We start from the raw sequence: 18,165 nt of genomic DNA, 5'->3' as shown, positions 1-18,165 counted from the left end.
TTGAAATGGAACTGGCAGCAGACTGACAGCTGAAGGGGAGGAGTTAACGGATGCTCCGCCCAAACCGTCTAGTCAATAGAGGACGGAAGTGCAAATGTTCTCATTTTCAACTGAAGATTATAAAGGCACATGCATTTTAAAAAGAGAATGACCCACACTGATAAACTATTTACTATAAACACAGCAATAATTCATTTGAAAATAGGCATTGTAATTTTGAATTTCACTGGGACTTTAAAAAATGATATTTGTGCTATTTACTATCAATTGTTTTTTAACAAAAGCACTTGAGGTTGTACTAGAAAATGTCATTGCTCAGATGTGGCTCTTTCATGGCTCAGGAGATTTAATGCCGTTTTCCATTTTACTTTCAAGTATGAACCGAGCCTCAGATGATTGTCACTTTTTCTCAGGAGAAATATCCGAGACACACGTGAGACTTAAGCAAAAGTTTCCATTTGCATCTTATTTATATGAGGAATGATGAAAAGATTTAAAATGTGATTTTTATAAAGCACTAAAGAAGTAAATGTGATTTGACAAAGAGCTGCAGATCAGTGTGTGCTACGACTGATGAATATGTGACAGATCTGCATTCCTGAGACTGATTTAATCTTCGCTAAAGCAAACTCTGCTCTCACAGACACTTTCAATTAGAACTTCAATCAGAACTAGTCAGAGCAAGAGACGACTTCAGCTCATTTTATAACGCGCTACAAGATGAGAGATCCACGTTGTATACAACGATGGAAGTGAAAGGTTAGATGTGCGCAAATGCAAATGTTTAACAGACCGTATAAAAGCAGTACAATTTTACAGCTATTTTAAGTTGCTTCACGTTAAGCCACAACAGAAACACTGATGCTTTGTAAATATAGATGACCTATTTAAGGTCTGACCCCCGAACTGACCCGCTGAGACCCTGACCTGAGAACTGTGTGCATCTATAAACACATTAATATACAGTACAAAGACAACAGCATCAGGACTTTGGATTAAAGCTGCATCTGTACTGTATAGGGCTGAGCGATATTACAGAAAAATGCGATATGCGATAACATGCTAAATAATGCGATACAATATTTATTTTTCTATCTGCATCAACCGAAAACTTACGAGTCTATAGACCACTTCGCAATATGTGGACACTGGTCCAGGAGCACTTCCCGTTTCAGTTTTATTTACGTTTTAAATCTCACATATAACTGAAACTTTGAGATGTTCGTTTAACATTTTGATTCAGTTAAAAATGTTCTTTAAGTTGCATTTCGTTCAAGTGTTAAAAACTGAAACAGGAAGTTCTTTTGGACCAGCTTTTGATCAGTGTCGTTTACGTCATCCAAAGGGGTCTATACATAATTTTTTGAATTCTTAACAGAATACAGTAATTGACAAATGTTGGACATTTGCTATATTTCGATATATTGCACAGCCTTAGTACTGTATATAAAGTATATCATGTTGCAGTGCCATCTCTGTCTGGAACATTAAATGTACGTTTTGTCCAAAAAGTGTCGAAAAATAACTGACATTTTCAGCCAAATCATACCAGACAGCTCAAAATGTAACTCGGTGTTATAAGCTTATTGTCGTGAATCAGTATGTACTTGCTTAATAAGGGATTTTCTGTTCGTTTTAACCATTAAAAGTGCCAGATTGCAGTTTTAATGAGGGTTCGGTGAGTGCATTCTTCACACCTCTTGCTTGCATAACCTAAGTGTGTTGTGAAATGGAGCCAAACGGCATTGCCTGCATGCAAAAGAACATTCCAGAACGGTTACAGCTTTCATAGTTTATTATATTTACAGCACATAAAAAAATCCACCACGTTGAGTCATGGATGGCTGCAGACGTCTGCAGAAAGTCCAGAATCATAAACCAGCTGGAAAAGAAACGCACAAAGGCGCGACTGACGGGGCGAGTCGGAGCTCAAAATACACCTCGAGTTCCCTCCCCGCCATCAGCCCTCTTTAATCGCTCCTGTCCAGGAGGTCAGCGGGGTGCGCGAACAACTCGTTCCACTTCACGGAGAGTTCCCGTGTCAAAGACGCAGACAGAGAACTGAGGCCGTTCATTTAGCGAACACATGATTGAATTCATCCCGTCAGGGGTAGTGTTATAAGCTTTAATCAAAGAGGCGGGCGGTGCATAGGAGCGTACACTTCTGTCCAGATGTCCAGTGGAACATTTCACCAGGATAAAGAAATAGTGACTAACGTAAAGCAGGCGAAACACGAGAATACAGTGTACACAACTTCCTGAAGGCGTCCTTTAATCTGTAGGAGAAAAGTTAAAAATCACTTCGAAAGCAAAGGGTCGGCTCCTCCGTCGATCGGCAAACTCAGGTTAGTGTCGCCCGATGAGTTCACAGCAGGCCACCGGGGTTGGAATAAAGTGCTATTCTTAACGTGACACATTAAATAATTCAAGCAAATACAACGGAAACGCCACCGGCCTCTTTGACGAGCGGATGCGAAAAACGTCACATGATGTGAGACAGAAAACCAGCTGGACAAACCTACACAATCATCTCAGAGGTTACGAAACAGAATTTCACATTATCAGAATTGGATGAAGAGAGACGCAAGAGTAAGACTTGTAATGTAGTATCGTGGCGTTGATATTCGTCCGTTCTGGGCATCCTATGAGGGGCGAGAGCGAGCCCGCGTCCGATGAAGGACACCATCAGTCTTCAACAGCAGCACTTTCATCTAACAGGATTTTTCCAGGCAGAGCGTTTCGTGAATAAATACATTCGGATTTAGTGTCGAGCTACTTCTAATATAATGTACGTACTAAAAGAACAAACAGACGGAAGATGAAGAGACGAACAAAGAGAAGATGGGGGAAATCGATGGATCGCTCTGAGATTTTCCAGCGTTCTCCTTGTGGCCCCTCAAACGCAGTTCACTCATCCAGTCCACAAGTCCGCCGTTCTCTTCCAACAGCCGTGTGTGTGGGGGGGAAAGCACCGTCGCTCATAATATCCGTGGCATATAAAGGCACTCTCCGTCCGGGGAGACTGCCACGTCTGGGGAGCGCAGGCCCTGCGTGAAAGCCAAACCAGCACCTTCCTCTTCCTCTGAAGACACAAAACAAACGCAGAAAGTCAGTTGACAGATAAAAAAAGATTGTGACTATGAAAACCGTACGATATGTATACTATTAAAGCAAATACATGTACGTCTGCATCATGTGTATCCTTTATAAAGAAAGCAAACCCAGAATGCATTGCAACAAACACTGTGAAAAAAACCAACAGAGTGTTAAAACAAACGTACTTCATTAAATACAAAAAATATTTTTTTTCCAATAGTTGATTTTCCTGTTAAAAGCAGCACATTGTCTCTTAAAAGGATCATTTAGTCAAAACTCAGAATTCTGTCATCATTATTTATCCTTCCATTGTATGAACACTAATCCACTGAGACATTTCTCAAAACATCTTCTTTTGTGTTCCACTGAAGAAAGACGCTAGATTTACTAGCACATGAGAGGGAGAAATTGATGAGAACATTTGGATTTTGGGCTAAACTATGCTCTTAAGAACATGAAATGTCACATTTTTGTGTGGTAAGGAATTGTTGGCTGTGTGTTTAATTGGTCACACCTGAAGTCGGGACAAGTCTGAGACAATTCATTGAAATCTAGTAAGACAAAACTGTGTTAACAAAAGTGTGTAAAAATGACATGTTGAGGAAAGGTGGTTCATCCTGCAGGACGTCAGGGTGCTTACAGCTCACAGACATGAAGTCTGACAAAACACCGCTTACATGACTAAAAATGGCTGTGGTGAAATACAGGAGTGCTAACATCAGCAGTGGGACGGGCCTGGAAACTTCAGACAATATTGAAGTAAGCTGTGCTGTCTCATCTTCTCTAAACATTCAGTGACTCGAAGGAAACATGAAGCGTTGAAAAATGTTTCTAACCCTATCCTACAATCCCCGAATCGTGAAATATATAGAAGAAGAAAAATATCAACATAGAAGAAATAGTTCCGCCAAAAATAAACATCGTCACAAAAGATACCAAAAAAGGACCCATGAGTCACACATCAAACACTAGAGGAGCAAATGAAGATGTTTATTTATCTCTTTAAGACAAACAGTCTGAGACCGGTGATAATGAATTTGACATAAGAATAAGTGTGCTCAAGAAATAAAATGACATGTGACATCTCAAGTTTATTAGATATTATTTACTAGAATGATCTTGCTTGTTCTACAAACACCATGCACTGTGCTGTCTTTCACATTCTCTGTGTTTTTCTGTTTTTCTCCTGTAAAGCTGCTTTGGAACAATCCACATTCTGTAAAGCGCTATATAAATCAAATTGAATTGAACTGAACTGACATTGTATCAAACATTGTCGAAAATTAGGATGTGCAAAAGACGGAACCAACAGAGAATCTCACGCCCCCTCTTAGCAACAGAAAAACAAAACTCATCATTTGTAAAAAGGGGATGGTCTTCTTTTCACAAAATGTTCTAGACCACAATTTCACACTAAATATTTTTATCCAAACCATGCTTTTTAAAATTGAGGCAAAAGAGAATCACATTTATGTCTAGAGCACAAGCCTAAAATATTGAGACACATATCACGTACCGTCAAAATAAGGAAAAATACAGAGATATAGGCAAAGACAGAAAAGAACCTCACCTAAGTTTCGCAGTGAGCAAGTAGAGATGTGATTTCTGCGCTCATGTGTCCCACCGCCTTGGCAGCCTCCATGATGGCCCGCCGGTACATCCCTTTCTTTTTACGGTTGAATCGTGACCTGAAGAACTCACGGAACGGTGACAATTTGGCAACCGAAAGTTGGGAGGTGGTGGGCGAGCCGAACCAGGACACTTTAGCTTCAGGCCAGGGAGCGTCAACCTCCCCTTCTTCCCTATGAGTACCACTAATACTGAGTATTCGTGCGGGCCACCAGGGGAAGCCGTGGATCTTTCCCCAAACCACATCGCCCACAGTCACCGCGTGACCTTCCTCTGTCACGCACTTCGTCATGCTGCGAGTATGAAGTCGTACGGTGAGAGGCGGAACCGTTTTACTTTCCCCGTGAGAGGAAGACGACACCGAGATGTCGTCGCCCGGTGCGAGGTCGCACAGTTCCGGTGAGGTGCCGTCCGAACTGAACGACTTGGACTCATCCAGGCTGTCGCTACTGCACACGGACAGACTCGACGAGTCGGCTTTCCTCTTGCGGAAGTTGATGAGTAAAGTCAGGTCGCCGTGACGCTCAACTTCATCCCCACAGGTTCCAGACCAAAGTTCTAGTGAATTCTTCTCGGCACCGTCCTCGGACTGCGACAGAGTGGAGCTGGGAACTCTGGGACTTTTCCGACGTGTGCCACCCACCAGTTCAGTCTCGTACACCGACACCTGCTGCGTCCCGTCACTGCGGGATCTTAAGCGTATCTTAGGCGATGGGGTGTCTGGACCGGTTAGCTTGGGGAGCTTGAGTTTGGGAATGGAAATGGTAAGACCAGTCCTGATGGCGTCCATGGAGGGTTGTACATCTTTTTTAGGCTCCTTGGAAGTTTCTCTTTCTCCATGACCGTTCTGGAGCAGCTGCTTGGGGCAGAATGGTTTGACAGATCCATGTACTCTAGATGGGATCTTAATGACTTCACCTTTACCTTGAGGAGTGCTATAGGAGATCTTAATGACGGGACTGTGAGGAATAACGACGCCTCCTGGAACCTTCTCATCGTCCTTCTTGTCCTTGCGAAAGCGCTTGTTATCGTAGCCCATGGAGTCCTCTCTTTGTTTCGACTCTTTATTGCTGTCCCCATCATCCTTCCTCAGACTCTTGGCTGGGAGTGTTTTAGTGTCCTCGTCGGCTTGAGGCGCGTTCTCCTTCCTCAACATCTTGGGCACCGTCGGCCCATCTTTGCTGTCCTCATCGCTGTTTAGCGTGTTCTTGCATTTCTCGCACAGCACCTGCCGCGGCCTGAGTCGGATCGTGCTCATGGTCATCCTCCCTGGTTCTCGACCTCGCCTTTTCTTTCTCTTGATTGGACGAGGCGGTGGTTGAGGTACCCATTGGTTGTAGGTGTGCCGGACCCACATGGGTTGGGGGAAAGGGGCGCCCTCAAAGTACGGAGGGTACGTGGGCTGGCCCGGCTGGAGCGGGATGGGTACAGGAGCGGGAGGGGCCACCTCGGGTTCCGTGTTCTCATCTTTTGGTTGCTGTGTAAGTTGACCGGAGGGTTCCAAGGAAGGCTCTTCGCTTGAGACTTCACAGTCTGGTCTCAACACAAGGTTCTCTTCTGACTTCCCAATGACGTCTGGAAGGCAAAAGAGCCCAGTCCTGCAAACACAGACAAATGGAAACATAAGAGCCAATCATAATCAAACACTTTTGACACAAGTGATGGAGTTTCATGAGCCATGAGAACGGCCATTCCTTACAAGAACAAAACAGCCAGCACAACACGTCCCTGGTGTTCTGTTCTTTGACATAAGCGTCAAAGCTCTGCACAAAGAGAGCGAGTCTGAATGTTCTGGGGAAAAAACCTTTATAAAGATGACACTTATCTTTTAAAACACTAGGATTTGAACTGTAATAGCAGATTAATCGTTTCTAATGTTAGCCAATTCTTGACCTGGAGAACAAGTTGGTGAACCAGCTCTATCATGCAACACATAACCACACGTGTGCTTTTTCCTTATAATCTTTAAAAAAAACCCACAGGATTCAGTTAATCTTTCAAACTTCTTAACGGTGTTGAACAACGTTCTGTTACTCACATGACCACATACTACCCAATAACAAAAGAATTAACCAAAATACTTCATTAAATGTTTACCTTTTGTACACATATGTCTTCCTCCGTTTCTTACTTTAACAGTATTTTTAGTTCACTACAGTTAAGGTTTATGAAAATAACAGCACAAAGATTTCACATCCCTACAGTAAAACATCCATCAAGTGAGGTACATTTGAGATTCAGGTCGTTTAGATGTGAAACAATGAAGGCACTCCGAGCGCACAGGTGTGTGATTCAGTACTGATGATGATGAAATCTGTAAAATATTAACAACAAGCTCTGCGGCTCCCCTCGGTTAGGATCGACAGACAAAGAGACCAATGGAACAACCCGGAAGCCACCCCCCCACCTCCACCTCTGAACAAAAACAATCCCATAAACCAGCAGGGACACGGGACGAGGGCCGAGAGATTTCAATGTTTTCACATGCGGCCCTGAAATCTGATTGTGCCGGGATTATCAATTAAACCTTCGAAGGAAGTCCTGTGGGTCTAGAGCGGCAGAAAGCCCTCAGGCAATAAACTACAATCATTTGAGATGTTTGATGTAAAAATAAAACGCCCACCCCTGAAGCTGCTGTCCTGAAGGCCATAATTACACCAGCCGCTCTATCCAAAGCTAAAGCTGCGAAGGGAATATATAGAATATTATATTACAAATGCTAATGACCGATCGTAATTAACGACTTCATGCCATTTAATAATCCAAAACTATGCTTGCAATGAAATCTCACTACTGACTGCAATGCAGTGTACCCCAATGTCAAACAATACACTTATACACATATACAATACACATACACGCGACAACAACAACAACACATTTTAAACAGTAACGTTGTTGTTACGTCTCCAGAATAAGTTATTCTATATAGTATAATACTAGAACATATTTTGAAGAATGTTGATAATCAAACAACACTGAACTTCATTGTGTGAACACAAAACCACAGAGACGTTTCTCAAAATATCTTCTTTTGTGTTCCACTGAAGAAAGATTCCCATACAGGTTTACAAACACACGAGAGGGAATAATTGATGACAGAATTCATGTGTATACCTGTTAGCTGTTATTATTGTGGATGCACTGCAGTGCATTGTGGGATAGAGTACTCTAAGCAGCGTGCTTTGTTGTGTAACGCACACTAGATCATTTTCAGATCACACAATTCACAGAGCATAAGGAGTGAATAATGTAAAAACAGCCAGATACGTTTCTCATCCTGCTATCAAACTAAGGAATAAAGGCCGTCCATGCTATCCATGTCCAAGGACGCGGCGGATGACCTGCCGTGACTCACTGTTCCTGCTCCACTCAATAACATTCTGAGCAGGATGTGACGCATCGTGACATAACAGAACAACGTCATGAAGAATTTCACATTAGACAACATCTCAAAGAACCAAAGACACCAATAATGTCACATACAAAAACAAGCTCACCATTATTCTTCCACGAACAGAAAAATATGATGGAAACTTTGGTTTAAGGTCTTTTTCGGATGTCTTCTTGGGTGTAGGTGCTTTATAAAGTGAATGTGACATAAGATGCATTCGAGCTATAAATATCTTACTGTATTTTAACACCGCACGAACCTGTGTGACATACGCCCTGAAGCGCTCGTATTAAGTCAAACATGCACATTGACAAATAGAAAAATCACCAAGTGATGGTGTTCATAGAGACAAATGTTTTGTCAAGCGTCATCTCATACGTCTTTGTCTGACACAAAGAGTTCCAGCTCTTTAAATGAACACTCCAATCTTAAATATGACATTTATTTGATGAAATATTTGATATACACATGCATCTACCGACATGATTTTATCCCTTAATCATATGCTCTGGGTTGGCAAAGATTATAAAAAAGGTTAACATTGAGAGGCCTCTTTAAACCTTTAAGATGGGGCCTTTACAATGTTAATAAAGATTTTCCCAAAATGCAAAGAGAACCACGTTCAATTCATTCACATGTACAGTTGACAAATGTGTGACCTTTAAACTAAACTAATGTCCAGGTAGCCATCACAAGCTACAACAATGCCACCAGGGCCATTCGTCAAGAACAATGATGTTTCACTCAAGAATGAAATAAAGAAACATTACATTACGTATTTCAATAATTCGCCACGACATATTACATACAACACGTTCATCCATGTTTCATCTCTATGGAAATACACACAGCAGATTGTGAGACTGATAAACAGCTTCAGAGGGCTACACGGCTAACTACAAACGCAGCATTAAACATCTACCGTCAAATACCAGAATTAAAATCACACGATCCGAGACAAAAAACGTGATTTATTCCTTTAAACGCGTTTACAGTGCGTGAAAGGTGACGCTTTGGCTTCTTCTCATTGTTTCACACACAGGCCTCTGCTTGTCTTTTTTTCGGCCTGCTGTTGGGCCCACGCGAGAAATGATTTTTTTTTTCTTTCACAAAAACACAGAAATGTCACTCACTTTTTTTGGCAGTCCAGTAAAATGCCCGTGTAGCTTCTCTCTCGGTACGTGAGCGTCACCAGCAGCGTGTCGTTCACGATCTGATCGACGGTGACGGGGATCCGGGAGCCGGCCCGCAGCTCCTCCGCTACAGCCTGCATGTTTCCTGACTCGGGTGTCCGGCTTGGCATCGCTCGATCCCGGCCGCCGGAGCCTCGGTCGTCTCGGCCTTCGCTGCTACTCCGCTCCGTCAGCGCTCGGGAGGCTCCGCCAGCGCGCGGAATGACGCCATCAGCTCCGCCGAGGCGATTACAACGGATCCGCCGCGGTGACATCACTGCCGAAAGACTAAACACATATACTGCATTTACGCCAACATATGTACACAGTCAACTATTAGAGACGAGATAACAGAAGAACACACTCACCCATTCAACTTTTATAGCACATATAATACACTATATATACAATTTTACATATTATAGGAAAATGATGCATAGTGAAGGCATAGTATACATACATACAGCCCACTTCAAGTATAACATATATTCACATATTATATATCATTAACATGTCCAAACACATCCATTATTCACCTTTAACAGCACACACACTACATACTCACCTTTTAACCGCTCACATATATACACTATTGTATATACCATACACATATATAGCCCACTTCAAGTGTAACATATTCATAAATTATCGAATGTGAAGTATATATTTACGCAGTTGTTCACTTAAACTAATCTATTATTACAGCAAAAGCCTAAAGTAGATCAATCGACCTGAATACATTTACAACACTCTTTTGATTTATTCTTAAATTCACATGAGCATTTACTGCTGAAATGCCAACCTGCTCTACACGAAACCCAGGCATTTCATTTACCCAAAGTCTTTTTCCTAATGTTATTTATACAGGTGCTGACGCTTGGCTATCTTTAGTGTTTTATTAATCATGTGCGTGTTTATGACAGGATCAAAACATGTGACTGAAAAATAACAGCAATCCCCTGAACAAATGCATCAAACGATGAGACGGGACGTTACACGGCAAGAGAATAATAGTGATGTGATATGTGGAGCTTCAGAACACACGGGCAGTGTTTCAACATTGTGACATTAGGCCTTTAAAATGGCCGACTGTGTGGAGTCCAGACACTGATTCATGGAGAAATAAAACAGGATGGATGACACCTGCTGGTCAAACTGAGAACACTGGGTATTCAGTTCAGACAGACTTTATTATGGAAATGCAGCACAGACCTGCTGTCATCTCTTGAAATATCTTCCAGACATTTCCTCAGCGAAGACAGTGAATCTGTACTCCAAAGCTCCAGGCCTACGTCCTCCCCTGAACAAGAGTTTAGAAGATGAAGGACTTTCTCGTCTGTTTTCAGCATGCCAAGCACTACTGCTAGACCTCAAGTTTGGATTATTATTACAGTAAATACATAAACATTCATGAAGACAACATTATTGATTTCAGCATTCTGGTATTACAACAGCCAGAAGAGGAAAAGCCTGGGGCATAGAATTGGAATAAATACAGAAAATGAAAGTTTTTCAGTTTGCTTGTGTTTTATCAAAGTTGGTGAAAAATGTGCAGTTAATATAGCTACTGGACTACACCGTGATGCTTTTGAGATACAGCCCTGTTGAAAAAACCAGCATGCTGGTTTGGTATGTTTTGATGCTGGTTTGTTGATTTCTGCTGGTTTAAGCTGGCCATGTGCTGGTTTAAACTGGTCGAACCAGCATCAAAACATACCTAACCCAGCATATGCTGTTTTTTTCAACAGGATATAGGTTTTCAACAGGTTTTTCTCTAATAAAACCTAGTATTTGAACATGTTCAGCCTGTAAATGTGTCTGTTAAAGGTCCAGTGTGTCATTTTTTGGAGGATCTATTGACAGAAATGCAATATAATATACATAACTACGCCTTCAGTGGTATATAAAGAGCTTACATAATGAGGCGTGATGTTTTATTACCTTAGAATGAGCTATACATCTATCTACATACATCGTTGGTCCCTTGCATGTAGTTCTTTGAAAGGGAGGGGGGTGGGGCGTTTGTTGCAATTCGCAGCGACGCCGCTAGATTTCACAGACTGGTCCTTTAAAACAAACTTGACTTCCACCATTAACTACCATAGTAGAAAAAATGCTTTATAAATTTCTCCGTTGTCTTAAACACAAACGTTTTGAAGAATAGCACTTCTGACTCATTGTAATTTTTCCTACTTTAGTAGTCAATGGTGGCAAAGAACTGTTTGGTTACAAGTATTCTTCAAAATATCTTTCTCTGTGTTCATAAGAACAAAGAAATGTATACAGATTTGGAACAACTCGAAGGTGAGTAAATAAAGACATCTTTTTACTTTTGGGTGCACTGTCCCTTTAAAGCCTTGTTCTCTAATTTATGTAGGCTAATGGTAAAAAATATAATTCTCTTACTATAATGTCAATTAATTAATAATAATAATGCATTATTTAGACTGTATTTACACAACACACTTCTTTATACATTCGTTTTATCCTACATTTTTACAAGACACGAAAATACCCATAATGCCTTGCTTTGCGAGCGTCTTCCAGTTCGCAGCTAGTTACTTCAAAACCACTCTAATATTTTCGTAATGTAATCGTTTTAAAGTTGTCAGCAAGCGATGACTTTTTATTTACTTGCGGTGGCGGCACAGGCCTGAGTTTTTAACTAACATCGTGAAAAACTTAAGGTTCCTCAAACTACGAAGAGGCTCGTTTGAGATGGCCAAATTCTGCGCAGAACCGATCACCGGTGATCAGCGCGAGATGCATGCCGGTAAGAAATGTGTCCGAGTTACGTCCGCCTTGCTCTGACGTCATGCTGACGTGTGTCAAAAAACTCTCGCGACGGCCAGGCGGCTGTGTCGGATTCTTCAGTCGGGCGCTGTGGCTGACTGCGCTGATGAAAAGCACGATGGGAAACAACTTGCTGACGACACATCTTAAATGCTCATTGGGCGAGAATGTCAGCTGATATCTTTTTTCTTAAGTGTTCCATTAATAAGTCCATTAACTGAAATAGGTTTTGAGATTTATATGTGGAAAAAACACACCTATGTGAAATATATAGTCCTCATAACCACCTTGATGTAAAAGCAGTGGCAATTCAATTGCATAGATTTCATCTTCGATAAAAATCGCTTTTTTATTAAAGTACAACACAAACATTACAAAACAAGATGGTATACAGTTACATTCAAAAACAGACGAGAAAAAATAATAAAAGATAATACAAACCAAACAACAAAGACAAAAAAGAAAAAAAAAATCAAAATGTTCCATCCATCCACATTAATAAATTCAAAACAAGAAATATAATTTATATTATCGAACAAAATTCCAGCTTTTTATTATTGGCTTTTGACAGCATTTTTAAATATTGTCCCAAATAATTCTTAAATACTACAAACAATTAAAAAAATACATTTGGGAATTAAATTCTTAGCTAACAAATTTAAGTTATTAATATTAAAAAAAGTTTGACCTCCTTTTTCACAGTTTCCATATTACATTTTTTTATAATTCACAACATTTTACTAATTTAACCACAATTATTGCACTTTGTCCAGGAATTAAAGAAAAATATGCTCTGAAAAAAATAGGGTCTGTGTTTTCTGGAAATGAGTTACAGAATTTACACAATATAGGAACTCCCCAGAAGTATAAATATCACATACAATTTTGATTTTTTTGGGGGGGGATAAACTGGAAACTTAAAATAGGAGGTTCTAAGTTTAAGCATTCGTTTGTCAAAGAACATATCTAAATTCTTTCGTTCAGCCTTGACATGGTTGAGAGTTTGTCTAATATACGATTTAGAACATTTCTCACTTTTAAACTCAGTTGGCCCAAGAAAAATGCGATAAAAACGTGAACGCGATCCATTCCATTCCTGACGTTTCCAGTCGACTCGACAGCGTGATTTGGGAAGAGTCCGTCTTGCCTGCACTGTTTTCACTCCTCCCCTTACTGCAGCCGCCTACTCTCGTCTTCTTTTCAGGCGAGGCGACAGTGCATCTCAAACAAGCCTAAGATGTGCGGCGACATCTCCTGGTTTGGATTGATGACCAGCAGCAGTCACATGTGTTGGTGTGTTTGAGGCGAACACTAGACGGCAAAAAGTTTAAAAATGATAAAAGCACTGAAGCATATGGTGCTGGTCATATAATTAGAATATCATCAAAAAGTTGATTTATTTCACTAATTCCATTCAAAAAGTGAAACCTGTATATTATATTCATTCATTACACACAGACTGATATATTTCAAATGTTTATTTCTTTTAATTTGATGATTATAACTGACAACTAATGAAAATCCCAAATTCAGTATCTCAGAAAATTAGAATATTACTATAAGACCAATACAAAGAAAGGATTTTTAGAAATCTTGGCCAACTGAAAAGTATGAACATGAAAAGTATGAGCATGTGCAGCACTCAATACTTAGTTGGGGCTCCTTTTGCCTGAATTACTGCAGCAATGCGGCGTGGCATGGAGTGGATCAGTCTGTGGCACTGCTCAGGTGTTATGAGAGCCCAGGTTGCTCTGATAGTGGCCTTCAGCTCTTCTGCATTGTTGGGTCTGGCATATCGCATCTTCCTCTTCACAATACCCCATAGATTTTCTATGGGGTTAAGGTCAGGCGAGTTTGCTGGCCAATTAAGAACAGGGATACCATGGTCCTTAAACCAGGTACTGGTAGATTTGGCACTGTGTGCAGGTGCCAATCCTGTTGGAAAATTAAATCTGCATCTCCATAAAGTTGGTCAGCAGCATGTTAAAATGACAGTTATTTTCGTCAGGTAATTTCAAATGTCGATCAAACTGACTGGAACTACCTGTGCATTAAACGGCTTTAATACGCACCTTCCAACCAATCAGAATTGAGTATTCAAACAGCCCATGGTATAAGGTATTATATACAATACTACATTGCAATTCTCATGAAAGGCAAAATCAGTAGATATTTTACCCATGCATCAATGTCTTGTGACATACTAGGCCAAAAAAATCTTCTGAAAATCGCATCTCTGGTCTTTTTTTGACCAGTATGCGCCCCAAGACTGCTGGCATGAAACTCCTTGAAGATTTCATCTGCCTGCTCTGCTCCACAAACAACTTTTGTCATTACTTCACTTGTCATTCCTTTGTGACGTACATAAAACAATTCTCCATCTATGAGAAAAAGAAATAATTCAAAGATCAAAGTTTTATTCTCTGGACACACATTTGTAAAGGATTTTCACGTTAACTTTGCTGACAAAATGCACACAAGTCTTGTTTGTAAAAAACAACTTGTATGACCTAATTTGACCAAGGCCTATAGTCCTGGCTTAACCCCTTATAGTGATACTTCACCCAAAAATGAAAATTCTGTCATCATTTACTCATCTTCGAGTTGTTACAAATGTGCATACAATACTTTGTTCTGATGAACATAGAGAAAGATATTTGGAAGAATGCTTATAACCAAACAGATCTCGGCACCCATTGACTACCATAGTAGGAATAATTACTTTGTTTTTTTTTGTTCTGTTGAACACAAAAGAAGACATTTTGAAAAATGTAGGACAGCAAACAGTTCTGGGGCACTTTTTTACTACCATTGTTTTTTTCCCAAATTTTCATTTTTGGGTGAAGTATCCCTTTAACTGTCACAAGCCCACATGTGGGGCCAAATTCTTTTTTTAACTATTCAACTGCTAATATCCTATGCCAAACATAAAAAAAACCCTGACAAACTATATAATGTTGGAAAGCTCTAACCCAAATAGCACAATCCATCTGGCTTACATCTATTTGACGTCTGCATTTAAATCTGAAAGACATCAGCAAAACATAGTTTTGCTCATCTGTAATACGTCTCGGAGACGTCTGAACGTCTGTAATACATCATACAAAACATCTGCTAAACATCTTCGAAAGAGCAGCTTTACATCCATTCTACATAATAAACATCTTACGGACATCTTCTAGATGTCTATGTGACGTCTGACAGCAGACATCTCCGAGACGTATTGCAGATAAGCAAACTATGTATTGTAGATGTCTTGCAGATGTAAATGCAGACATCGAAAGACGTAAGCTGTATGTGTGCTATCAGGGAAGTGTCTAGTTTTCCATTTCTGATTTGCTATAGGAAATTAAAGTGACAAGAGTGCGTGGTGCAAACAATAATTACTTTTTTAAAGGCTTTCGACGAGATTAACTGAATAACTGCCGAAAAACAGGGTATCTGCAGGTTACTGAGAGTTAGATTTAAGACCTTTTTAAGACCGTGCAGAATGAAATTTACGACCAATTTCATAGAAATTTCATTATTATAAAAGAATTCGTTCAACGTGGACAAATAGTTTAATAAATTCAAAGAAAATCAAACGCCAACTCGTACCTCGGCGATGCTAACGTTACGTGTTTATTTCCTTTTTACATTGGGGTTAGTTAAGTAACCCCACACATCGTTGCTTAGTAACTGATCGTTTCAGAAGTCGACAGATGCTGCTCAATAACTTTCTGAATAATGAGATACAGTAATGCGTTAGGTGTGTAAAATCAATGTGAACTATATTCAAATGTCTTAAACAATTTCACATTCATTTTGATCGTTGCCATCTTCCTCATGCGCACATTCGTATGCATAGCCGCGGGAACGTATTTTGAGCAGGGGGTGCTGTGATATTTTCTTTTTATGACTGTGTTATGACTGTGCCATGGACGAGCCGCTTACGTTTAATGTTAATAAATAACGGAGGCAAAAATTAGTTGCTGCCGAGAATAAAGAAGATCCCAGTGTGATTATAGGATGCAGCATAAAAACAAACACATAAACGCATGTTATATGTATGCCTATAGCCAAAGCACAATCTGTTGTACGAAAACTAGCTGCGCGGCGGCAGCTTAACCGCCCAAACAAAAACCAGCGTGATTAAACACAACTTGAGTGCTGCACGGCGACAGCACAGAAATCAACACATAACGTTACATATTCTGCCTGTAGACCTAGCCACAATCTCAAATCAAGAAATACCTGTCTTACATTTCTGCTGGCCTGCATGCAAAACTCCGAAAGTGGCATTTCTTTCTGGGTTGACGCTGCTGAAGTCCCGCATGAGGTAAAAAAGTCTGAAATTCGTTTTGCGCCATTTGGACAAGACCGCTCATGACACTTGACCTTCCCTAACGCCGTGACGTCATAACACACTTGCGTTATCATTGTAACAGTAACGTTATTAAAGCAAAAACAGTGACGTTATTAATGTTTTCAATGGATATTAGTGAATAGACACATGAATAAAATGTATTATATTTATTTTTGATAAAACATTTCATTTACGGAGTGTCTATTTACACAGAGTAATGTTACAAATAGCCCGCCCAAGGCAGCAATGCATTTTACTCTAACCGAAAATAGCTGTATTTTCTTTGGATTAAGTAGTTAGATGCTATTGATACTTATAAATAGTGGCAGATAACTTTACCCTAAACTTAATGAATACATTTTTTTTAAACAAATGCGTGAGTTTGATTTAGAACCCCGGCCTCTGTCACACTAAACAGACTTTACACCTTACGCCACTGGAGTCATTGTATAAAATGAAGTCGTTCTTACATATTCTCTATTCCAATCACATATTGGTGGGCGTACCTGGTGCAAATAGTCTCTGCCTTTATTTATGTATCTTCCACACTGTTTCAGTTTTTCTTTCGCTCGACGCCAGGGGGTGCTGCAGCCCCCGCAGCACCCCACTTCCCGCGGCTATGTTCGTATGTCAGTTTCTGCTATCTGCATCCACCCAAAAAAGCTTTGACAATACATCACTTTTTGAAATAATTTTAATATACTTATTAAAATAATTTTTATGTTATTGCAAACCATTGCAACATGCCTAATGCGAAATGGACATTTCGAGCATTTAAACTTTCAGATCGCAACGATTAAGTCTAAACAATGACATTTTAAACGATTACTATCGCTGCTGTCTGTCTGTGTGTGCCCAATGAAGCTGTTTTTTATTGAAACCAATTAAAATCTTTTTTAAACGTTTGGAAAGAAACCGCAAGTTAAACCGCAAACAGAATTTTATGATTGGCTGATGCGGCTCACGTGATCCAAGTTCGCCAATGGAGTGAGATGGACGATAGACGCCAATAGATGAACCGAGTTAAAGAACACAACATGGGATTATGTTCCGATACGATCTGATCGCAAGTTCATCCTTCATTGTTACGTCATAGTAGAATTTGCTACGACTCCGTTTGTTTTGAAGCCTGCTGCTCATTTCCAGTTTGAACGCCGAACGAGTTGCAAGCAAGTGAAGTGAGTACAAACAGCGCAGTTTTCTTTACATTAATTTTGTTCAAACTATAATTTTAGCGTACTTTTATACAATATTTAATGTTTATTTTATAATCGAGCGAGCAAAAAAAACCAAGCGTGGCTTTCAATAACGACAATATTGATTCACTGTTTACATGTTACATGGCATGTCTATATTCGAAACCGGTAAAACTTAAACATATAAACTGTAAAATTAGGGCACAGTGTACTCTATTAATATGAAGGAATGGTCCGTATTGGTTTTCTACAGCTGTATCGCACTGAATTGTCTTGCGTTGCGTTTTGTTTTAGGCTTAACGCAAATGGCAGACATTTACCCCGTTTCTAACAGTCTATATTTTCCAATAATACCATGCATCTTAATACCATGTATTTGATACTTTTACAGTTTTTAATCTTACTTTTTTCTTTTCTATGTGTTTTCTGTAAAGCTGCTTTAACAGTGCAACATTTTAAAAACGCTATGGAGATAAAACTCTATAGAGACTGACTTGAGTAGTTTTGGCACAAAAAAAAATGTAACTTAACAGAAAAATT

General features: G+C 40.0%; 1 protein-coding gene across 2 annotated transcripts; it reads right to left on the bottom strand.

Annotated features, from left to right (window-relative positions):
* Nucleotides 1–1,759: 1,759 nt before the first annotated feature.
* On the bottom strand, nucleotides 1,760–16,448 carry pwwp2b (PWWP domain containing 2B). 2 transcript variants are annotated; one of them, XM_057342420.1, is made up of 5 exons: nucleotides 13,120–13,507; nucleotides 10,504–10,591; nucleotides 9,253–9,579; nucleotides 4,667–6,323; nucleotides 1,760–3,082 (listed from the first exon to the last, which is right to left on the bottom strand). In XM_057342420.1, the coding sequence occupies exons 3-4, from the start codon at nucleotides 9,564–9,566 to the stop codon at nucleotides 4,667–4,669; spliced, it is 1,971 nt and encodes a 656-aa protein (XP_057198403.1). In that variant the 5' UTR covers nucleotides 9,567–9,579; nucleotides 10,504–10,591; nucleotides 13,120–13,507; the 3' UTR covers nucleotides 1,760–3,082. The 2 variants fall into 2 exon arrangements, with proteins under 2 accessions (XP_057198403.1, XP_057198401.1); XM_057342418.1 differs by lacking the exons at nucleotides 10,504–10,591; nucleotides 13,120–13,507 and adding an exon at nucleotides 16,327–16,448.
* Nucleotides 16,449–18,165: the final 1,717 nt, after the last annotated feature.

The sequence above is a fragment of the Triplophysa rosa genome, linkage group LG9 (genome assembly GCF_024868665.1).
Source record: "Triplophysa rosa linkage group LG9, Trosa_1v2, whole genome shotgun sequence".
Lineage (NCBI taxonomy): Eukaryota > Metazoa > Chordata > Actinopteri > Cypriniformes > Nemacheilidae > Triplophysa > Triplophysa rosa.
The sequence above is the reverse complement of the archived record's forward strand: the minus strand, read 5'-3'. Positions and strand labels throughout refer to the sequence as shown.

Coding starts and splice junctions, on each gene's coding strand:
- pwwp2b (XM_057342418.1), bottom strand. CDS start 16,433: ATGGCGCAAAACGAATTTCAGACTTTTTTACCTCATGCGGGACTTCAG. Junction 9,580..16,326: donor GCATGCAGGCCAGCAGAAAT/GTAAGACAGGTA, acceptor ATATGTGTTTAG/TCTTTCGGCAGTGATGTCAC. Junction 6,324..9,252: donor TTACTGGACTGCCAAAAAAA/GTGAGTGACATT, acceptor CTGTGTTTGCAG/GACTGGGCTCTTTTGCCTTC.